The sequence below is a fragment of the Saccostrea cucullata genome, unplaced genomic scaffold, assembly GCF_032062105.1.
Source record: "Saccostrea cucullata isolate Sc308-1 unplaced genomic scaffold, CSIRO_AGI_Scuc_v1 ctg12017, whole genome shotgun sequence".
NCBI classification, from domain to species: domain Eukaryota; kingdom Metazoa; phylum Mollusca; class Bivalvia; order Ostreida; family Ostreidae; genus Saccostrea; species Saccostrea cuccullata.
This window is the reverse complement of record NW_026922009.1, coordinates 1-10560: the sequence shown is the minus strand read 5'-3', so window position 1 is coordinate 10560 and position 10560 is coordinate 1. Positions and strand designations below refer to the sequence as shown.

Here is a 10560-nt window from a genome sequence, read left to right as displayed (position 1 = left end):
TTGTCCAAAATTTCTTTTGAATTTTTGAGCATCCCTATCTTATTTGAAATCGATTACCTGATATTCTTTTGTTAAGCGATCGCTTGGTTTCACCAACATAAACAAGTCCACACAGATTACATTCTATTCCATAGACAACATTAGAAGATTTGCAGATAAGATTTTCCTAAGTTTTGGTATAGAAGCTCTATCCGGTAAGACTACTGGTAAAAGAAATGTCTACTCTGAATTTTCTGGATTATAGTATTTATAAATTCTCATTTATACAAAACGAGATTGCCACTTTTCCTAAGGATTAAGAATAGAATTAAATTTGTGAGAGTGAAAGGATATGTCAATTAAACCCGCCGAAAAATTTGAAATTTCAATATCTTTTAAACGAAATAAGATTTTTAATTAATTTTTGTGTGAATATAATATCTTAATATTATAGAGAAAATAATAACTTCAAATCTGTGTCCAAGTACCTTTAATATATACATTGTAATATGAAAGAAATTCAACCGCACATATTTTGCCCACATGGTCTGAAATATGGGCTATAGGACTTCCTGTAAGAAGATTGTAAAATCAGACACTCGACTTGAGAATGAGCCTTATTTTATAATTATCAATTGATCTATTGCAAGTTTGTGTTATAATTCTAATAATTGATACTGGACCATTTGAGAGAAATACTGAGTAAAAATAGAACATAAATAGCGTCGGAATTGAAAATTCACATATAAATATCCTACACTTAAAGTTTTCTAAAGAAAAATGTATAATTAAATTTTTGCTAAAAATGAACAGAATGATAAAAATAAAATGTGTAAAAATAAAGAAAATTGAACCGGTAGTTTCTGATATTTTGGCGATTAAAAAAAATTAAATGGCAAAAAAAAAAATAGATAAAAGATTCAGTAGATGACGTCACAATATTTGACCTTTGACCCCTTGATAAGACCTTGACCTTATAGTACACAAAGTACAGAGACTCCTTCTATGTGTGTCCAAATATCAGCTCTCTACTATTAATGAACAAAAGTTACACTGCATTTAATATCAGACTGTTACATGCGTGTTATTGCACTTAGATATCGTAAACATTCCAAAATGTAAACTCCCAATTGACCAACATATAGGATTCTCTGATTTTTTTCACAAACTATGACGCAATCGAGCAAAAACTTGTTATTTTTTTTACAGGGGTCATTCATTGTTGACAATGTAGTAATATTATTCTTTTTTTTCTCTAGTATTTTTTAAGAAATAAGTAAAAATAGAATGCAGGGGTGTTTTGTACTACCTTAAATACGTACTGAAACTGATGAACAATTCGGTTCATGTGAACCTGAAGCACATTTGCAGCTCTGTTCTACAGCATGTGAAATATAAAAGAGGGTGTGTGTGTGTGCGTGTGAGGGTGTGTGTGTGTGTGTGTGTGTAGAACATTTATTACAAATGCCAAATGAGATTACAGATTTTACAATTTCAGAATGCAGCAGAAAGTGGCAAAAACTCGTCTTGACCTTGAAAATATTTTTGAAAAGTAGCGTTGAAAACGTCTGTGCAAAAAATTCAAACAGATTTAGGTATTTTTATTTTTTTGCATCATTCTTAGTATACACAGGCAAAATTACATGAATTCCATGTGGATTCTTAGCACGAGAAAGAGACGAAAACCAAATAAAATTATCTATGCTATTTTGATGGTGGCATATTTTCTGTCCCTATATACAATTATGTAGTAATCATGTGAACATGCAAGAAAAATATGCCAACATTCACGACAATTATGTATACATACAAGAAAATTATACCGACATGTTATTTAACAATCTTTATCGATTTCGATTTAGATATTGGTAAACTTAGTTGTTTATTTCGCCGGTAAGATGAAAGTTCATGTAAGATGTAATAGTATTATTATGTCATATGAATTATTTAGGCTAACATGCAACATGATTTTTTTGGAAATGCTGTTTAAAGATATTTCTTTTTACATTCAACTCATTCTTGTAAACATGCGACTTATTGATGTAAATCATGTTAAAACAAGCAAGATATTTATGTCACAAGTAGGGTAATAATTTGCATGTCAATATAAATATCTTGCATATTATTATAAAGAACTTGCATGTGTCTATAAAATAGTTTTGCATGTTGACATAAAAAAGTTGCACGACTACATAATACTATGCTGTATGTTGACATAAATAAGTCGCATGTCAACATATTCCTGTAGTAGCTTCCTTCTACGAAATGTCTTATATTGACGTTTGTAGGTAAGTTATCAGCATTAAAATTAGATTATTTAAATTATTTTGTATAATGACATAAATAAGCCGCATGTATATACAAATATTTCAACATGCAAACAAAGATTACAAGTACAATGTAGCTTACATTGTAGGGAACAGAAATATGCTACCACTCTATGCTATGAATTTTGACAATACTTTCATATATAAGATATTACGTGTACATGCACATCAATCATATATAACATGCATATCGTGCAAAACATACTTGATTCACATGAGCATGAAAAAAGTTTTATGAAATACACATGATATTCACATGAACGTTATAAATCATATGAATATCACTTGAGCAACCTTTCCCTGCAAACCTAGATTAAAAATATGTCTACTCTTTAAAGATACGAGATACATCAGGAAAAAGTTAATACGATGTATGTGCTTTAATTTTATCAGTCTTCAGGCATTTGTGGATATGGCAATTCATTAAAAAATGTCCATATGTTAAAAATATATACATATCTAGAAGTGGATACCAGTCAATGTAAAGAGGTTGGAATTCCTATTTCTAAATTTAAATTACATAACATGGTTGCCAGAGGTTACATTTATGTTACTAGTATGTTAAATTTCTATTATTTTCTATAGTTATTGATTTATATGATATGTACAGCCCCCCTCGGTTGTTAATTTATTACTAGTAATGGAAATTTAAGGTTCAAATTCTACAGGTAAGAGGTGCCTGACAGTTAACAAGATAACATATTTGATTACTCTCCCTTAACAAAACGAACCTGTAATTTTAACTTTTTATATTTTTATTTTAGAATTGGTTTGGCTTTTTTATGCTTCAAATTTTATGTTAGCCTTCAAATTAAGTAAGTGAATTTATTTTGAGTTAAAAATCTTTATGTCTCATGAAAGGTCAAAATATATTTTTACTTCCTGATAATATAAAACCAATGTTTATATTTAGCACGACGAAACATTGAATTATTGAACATTCCAAAACAGTAAGTTGCCATATTTAAGAACTTTAAATTGTATAGTGTCTTTTAACAGGGACATTGTGTAACTATACGGGATATCATGTACCTATGAATCATGCAAATAGCGGAACCGCTTCAATTGGTTTTACAATTACTTAGTGTATATGATTCCCTTTAAATTCTTCTTTCATTGCAGGTTCGTCTCGTTTTTGTCTTCTACTCAAATCCTTTATCTTATGTCGATCTGTGGTGTCTTTTCAGAGGTAGAAGTTTTTTCTATGTTGCTATTGATACAGTCTTCTCGGATACCGGTTCACGGACAAAACCTACGCTCAGAATTCTCTCATCCTGGGAATGTCAAACGTCGTCGACGATATTCGCCTGATGAAAAGTGATCAATGACATTTTATCGTTGACTGCGTCATTGTCATCGACGAAACTTTGAATTTAAGTGAAAGACAACTTTTATTTAACAGAATTTACTCTTGACCTCACCCTGTATAGCTTATATAGAAAAAGTATTAACATTTATCTCATTCTGATACAGAAATTGCAAAACCTGAAATATTTATACCTTTCTGTAAATTAAAACAACTCAAAAAACAACAACATCAGCACAATTCAAGATCTTGAAATCGCTACTCCCCAGGAGCCAATGGATTGGAATGTGACCGACGACCACCAACTGACAAATAACCTATTCGTCAATGATATTCCAATTGCAGCAACAGGAGGTGACAACTTTTCAAATCAAATTCAGCCACCTGACATGGCCAGAGACATCGCTAAAGAGTATGGTATCAATATCAATAAGCCAAAATTCCAACAATTTGCAATCAAAGATGTTCGTCTGAAAACTTTCCAAAATTGGCCAATGAGCTGCAACCAAAGACCCGAAGATCTAGCAGAGGCCGGGTTCTTTTATTCAGGTGACCAGCTATTTAATAATTTGTTACAAATCTTTTGATTATGCTATAAGACATTTTAATGAATAAAAATAATCCTAGTTAAGTCGAGCTCGATGTAAAATCCACAGTCTATGAATAAACAATAACTATTTTTCAAATAATGATGTATATTTTTTGTAGAAAATTCGGACGCCGTGTTCTGTTTTGATTGTGGACAAGGTCTCAGAAACTGGGAAGATGAGGACACGCCCTGGGGTGAGCATGCGCGCTGGTCGCCTGAATGTCCTTATCTTCTCAATACGAAGGGAAAAGACTTTGTTCGTTTAGAGCAGTTACGTGACACGGATCCGGTTCAGGTAAAATATCATGTTCTAAATAATGTATTAAGTTCAAGCAGAAAAATTAAAAATATATAACGAAAAGAAACAAATTTTATCATACATCTCAATGTAAAATTACAACATAATGTTTCAGTCTCTAGAAACTTAAATGAAAAGAAAATTTATCTAAATGAAACATACGGAGATAACGAACAGTATTTAAGATCATATAGAATAGGAGTAGAGCCACCACAACACAGTCCTCCAAAACATCAGAGAAGGGACCAGGGGTCATAGAGGAGTGAGCATCCCCTGTCGACCGTTAAAACAGCCTTGTGCTCCTTGTCATGGTCTGGAAATAAAAGAGAAATCCGTAAAATTCTTAGTGTATAAATGATAGACTAACAATCAGTATGTAAAACGTGAATCAGAATTTGACTAAATGATAAATTGTATTTTCTGACAGGGCCATATCGAGTATAAAACTTACAGAGTAATCATTTTGAACAAAACTGCTGATATTCTTGTTTCTTCAACCTGTTTGTCAATGATTTTCTTTGTTTTAGAAATTCTTCATACTTAGAGCATGTACTTGCGTATGGAATCAACTGGGGTATATAAACTTCATATGCATGTGATGAAGGTACATTGCTGCATAAGTAAGGGAAGTTTACGATTGAAAAGACATGACGTTTAACATAAAGCTTGCATGTAATGTAACCAAGAAGGTACTCCGATCCTCAGGTTATAAAAATCAAGCCTTAACTAATTGAAAATGCTCACAAAAATGTATCTGAATTTTCAAAGTAAAGTGTTTTTACCCATGATAATACCCCAAACTTCGTCTTTCAAGTTAATTATATTACATAGAGAAAATTAATAAATCTTAAGTATGTTGTTCCTGATTTACGGAAAAAAAAATCAAACTGCTATGCATTTTCTAATTCAAATTTGATTAATTAACACATTTTAAAAATGAAAATCATAGGTATCCAGGCTTTTGAAGGAATTCCAGTTTTTATACATATAATGACCTTTCTAAGAAAGAACCTTGAAACACATTGACAGGTACATAATGAAAATTGTTGCATGAAAAAAATTTAATTTTCGAGCTTCATTTTTATACTTTTTGATTTTAATTATATTATAAAGAGTTGTCCTTCCTGGCTGAGGATCAGAGTCCATTAACGTCTTTTCGAGTAAAATATTCAAGTATGAAACAGATGTGTCATACTCCGTGATATCTTTATCTCATACTTACCAGTATATATCGTGTCGACATAAGAATGGAAATTACCATTGTTAATTTACAGTACGTCGTCTATTATTTAAACGGCGAGTTGAAGACCACAGCAAGATTTTTAATCTTTTCACACATAAGATTTTACACGTATTCTGCTTTAATGAATACAAAATAGGTCTGCTAATAAAAAGGCACAGTTTGTTCCTATGGGATTTTCAATATGTTATGGCTATTTCTTTGCATTTATAATATTTTTAGATCGTTATTGAATAATTTTAGATAAAGGAGAAGAAGATTTATAGTATAATGTTTATTAAATATATACAAAATTTTATTCACATGAGGTAAATGGGATCGGGCAGCAGGCAAAGCCTATTTTAGCTCTCTCCCTAGCAGTATTATATACGGAAATTGAATATGTGTTTGTGATATCCAGAATCATTGTAACAAAGTCATATAGATACTTTACATGTATTTGATATATTCATAATATCTTCTATGTTTCACAGTATATTGCTGAGAAAACGCAAGCTGTACAGGTGACGCAAAATAGACCAGCTGTTAGAAGTAAGAATTGTTTTGTTATCATACTCGACATATTATTTTATATATTATTTGAAAAAGACACAAAATGGTAATCTACCAACCAAGCTATATGATAAACTTTATGACTTTAACTTTTCTATCGTTAACTTCCCTTACTTATGCAGCAATATACCTTAATTATCTGCATACGGAGTATATATATCTCGGTTGATTCAATACGCAAGAGCATGCATGCTCTACGTATTAACAATTTTTAAAACGAGGTGAGTTATTGACAAGCAATTGACGAAACAAGAATATCAGCAGTCTCGTTTAAAGTCATCATTTCGTAAGTTCTACGGTTGATACAATGACCATGTCAGCAAATACAATTTATCATTGAGTCAAATGCTGATTGATGTTTTTCATACCAATTGTTAGTCCATTATTTATACACTGAATTTTTTCCGTTATTTCCTGATTATGACCAGGAGCACACGGCGGGTGTGACCGGTCAGCAGGAGAAGCTTACTCCTCCATGGCACCTGATCCCACCTCTGATGTTTCGGGGGTCTGTGTTTGCTCTGCCTTATTTTTGTGTTGTTTTATGGACTTTGAGACAGAATACAGTTCGTTATCTCCATATCCTACTCTTAATTTAATTAAGATACAGATTTCGTAAGACGATATAAGAAAAAATTAAAGATACAGTTTGCAAATGAAAAATATCTGGGAATCTGCTACATGAGTGATAACTTGATTTGTGTTGAAAAAACGATAGCAATACTTGTAATTTTGATCAATAAAGTTTATCAAAACAGCCGTAAACAATTAATTATAATTAAAGTTTCAATGTTAAAAATCCTTATTCCCCAATGGTAATTGCTTCTAAATTTCCATTTTCTAAAGGAATGACTTTTTGTAGATACTGAAAATGACACTTGGAATAATCCAGCAGTTGAAAGTTTACTTCAGAACGGATACGGGAAGAAAATGGTTCATAAAGCCATATTCATTTTTCGTAACCAGAGAGGGGGTAATTGCATATATATGAAAATCTTTATTGTGTTAAAACTGAATCCTGTGTTGTAGGTTTGTGATTCATACTTCTGGTACTAGAATTCGTAAAAGATATACGAGGGGCTATCAAAAAGTTCGTAGACTAGCGCTATGAAATTAAAACCGCTGTAGGTAAATCTATGAATTTTCAAATATTTACTTATGCAAAGGATGCAAAGTTAATGTCGAATTTTAGTCAAGGCTTGAAAAATCTATCACGTCAAATAATGACGTTGATCATGTATTTTAAGTATATTGAACTCCAAAAAGCAAATATGCTAGCACAGTCAAGCGAGGATATATCCCAACGTATAAATTTATTTGCAATTATATGTGCTTTGAAAGCTGCTGTTCTTGACATTGTAAAATCGTCAAAACAAGACGGGTTGAGTCCTTACTCAACGCTAGGAAATCTCATCAAAATAAGTGTACGATATAAAGAAACAGACCTTAAAAAAAATGACGTTGTCGGACGTCATGAAACATTATTGAACAGACATTACTGAAGTCTTACAAACAAAACTATACTTTTTTAGAATTGTAACTAGAGTGAAGGATAACGAACAGAAATCAATATCAAAATCCACAAAACAATACAAAATAGGAGTGAACCTCCGAAATATCAGAGGTGAGATCAGGTGCCATGTAAGTGGCCTCCCCCTGCTGACCGGTCACACCCGCTGTATCCTAATACTTGATATCGCGATTACCCAACTTGCAGAACTCTTTCGCGATGAAGGTGGGAATAGCTTGTTGAATACAATGCAATATCGGTCATTGTAGCTGCAGTTCTGTAGCTCTCCGAAAAATTAATTGATAAACCGGAGAGCTACAGTACCTCATTGAAAAAAACTATATATATATAACGCTAAAAAAAGCTTTCTCGATTTATTTCTCCATGTTTTTAAAACTGTAATCTCAAAATATTACTAACCGTGTGTTCGTAACATATTCTTTCGCTGTTTCCACAACCAAATATTCCCCATAATTGTTGTTAATAGTCCCCCTGAGCCTGATATTGTAATCAGCGAATATTTCGCTTATTTATACTGCCATTTTGGTTGCAAAGATAATTCGGTCCAGTATGCTTCGTTCATATGTCAACTACAAGAGTACTTGATTGAGGATAAAGGAATTTTTTGAAATCTTTCCTTTTTTGCAATTGAGGTAAGAATTTGGAAGAATTAATCAAGAACCGAGCGCACTTTTTTGTGCGCAATAAATATACAGTTTTTTCAGTGGGTGGTACTGTAGCTCTCCGGTCTATCAATATATTTTTTCGGAGAGCTACAGATCTGCAGCTACAAATTTTATTAGTCCGAATGAAAATGTATTAGTCTGAGACTAACGGACTAACGTTAATGTAGAACCTTGATAGCTAAAGATTTCTAGGGGGCATAACTCATGTAGCTCTTGGAAATCTAGGGGACATAACTCGGGGGGGGGGGATAGGATTTCTTAATAACATTTCTCAGGAAGTCATCGATATCCCAGCAGCATATATGACACAGAGGACAAATAAATTTAGGATATAAAAAAACATGAAATATTCTTTGAAATGAAAAGGATCTAGTCAGTGTAAATCAAGTAACCCTATGGACAGGTAGGAAGTGTCAAGTGAATTGATGAAAATTTTTGGGGCGGGGACCCAGGGGTGGGTGGGGGGTTCAATTATTTAGACCTTCTATAAAAAAAGAGACATAACTCTAGAGCCTATGTTTACCCACTGGAGGTCTGAGTCACTGCTCATATCTGTTCATTTAAAAAAAAAATCAACAATGAAAAAAGTACAATGCAGCATTGCCTGCAAAATTCTGAGTTAACACATCCCAATGAGAGAGCATTCTAAGCTAATATTTGGATATCACTTACACAAATTAAACGAAAATTTGAACAATGTTTAAGAAAAGAGGAGCTATATTTACCACGCAAAAAATATCCTGCTTGCATATATTTGACTGTTCAAAAAAAGAAGATAATAACAATTTGTATTATATGATTGAATAATTTCCATCTCTCTGATTGGCTGAGATCCAACTATGTTAGAAAAATATTACGTTGTATTGACCTGCACGTGACGTTCCAGGTCAATACAACGATTTATTTCCTCTACATTGATCTAAAAATAGATCGAAAAATTCCAAATTGATGCAAATTCTATTGGAAAGCTATTTAAAGACTATGTCTTTATATTATATGAACAAAACATATTAAGCAAATGTATATCTTTGGACGAGGGTGGTGACAGAGGGGACGCTGGGACCCCCCTTTAACACTTTTACTGAACTACAATTTTTACTTTTGGCTGTCAGTTTTCCCTGGTAATATGCACTCCTTCATTTCAAAATATTTCCTATATAAAGACATTACATTTTTTATGGCAACTTAATTTGATAAAAACATTTCAAATTGATATGACTGGTAAGGTTTATTTATACATTTTAATTCTGGTTTTCTCTTTAGTTGGCTAGGACTTAATAAAATGCAATCAAGTAATGAGCTGTATCATTTTATCAATAAATTCTATAATAAAACAATTATTGCTGTTCGGGCTCGGTAAATATTGTACTCCTCGATGACTTAATCATTGTATTGACCAAAAAATACAGCAGTAATTGTATAATATACCGGTATGAGTATTGATAATGCACGTAAAGAAGAGATCTCAAACATGATTAACAGGTCACACATTGTCTCCGAGAAGACATGAAACTAGACGTAAATTCCAGGTACATCTCATTTATAAACAGTTGATTTCTATTTTCAGCAGAAAGATTAAAGTATTTTATAATTCAGGTAAATTTCTTTAAAAATGCAGGGAATGTTGAATAATCTAAACGTATATATTAATATTTCCATAGAAAATGCGCCTTTATCTGCAACAGAACTTCTCAACATAATTTTCGATTTGGAAGATGGGACAGTTGTTTGCGATGATGTTGAAAAGAAAGGTCTGTATTTTCTTTTATTTTGAATAGTTTTTCTATATAAAACGAATGAAATATTTTTCATCACTTTTAACAAAATTTATAAACAGAAGCTGAGCTCCAGAGAAATTTGATTCGAAAAGAGAACGAAGAGTTACGGAAGTCGACCAACTGCCGGAAATGTTCCATACAACTCGTATCCGTGGTGTTTCTACCCTGTGGACATCTCTGCACTTGTACTGACTGTGCACCGTCAGTCAAGAACTGCTTGATGTGTGGCGCTTTTATAAAAGGCACCGTACACACCTATTTGGTGTAAAAAACACATTTAGCAATATCAGCTGAA

At 32.3% G+C, this 10560-nt stretch overlaps 1 protein-coding gene across 1 annotated transcript; it reads left to right on the top strand.

Moving 5' to 3' along the window:
* The first annotated feature begins 3972 nt into the window (after positions 1 to 3972).
* LOC134261052 (baculoviral IAP repeat-containing protein 8-like) lies at positions 3973 to 10533 on the top strand. The gene is made up of 6 exons (XM_062743530.1): positions 3973 to 4161; positions 4321 to 4496; positions 6213 to 6270; positions 7154 to 7264; positions 10149 to 10238; positions 10325 to 10533. Exons 1-6 carry the CDS (start codon positions 4002 to 4004, stop codon positions 10531 to 10533), a joined length of 804 nt encoding a protein of 267 aa, XP_062599514.1. The 5' UTR covers positions 3973 to 4001.
* Positions 10534 to 10560: the final 27 nt, after the last annotated feature.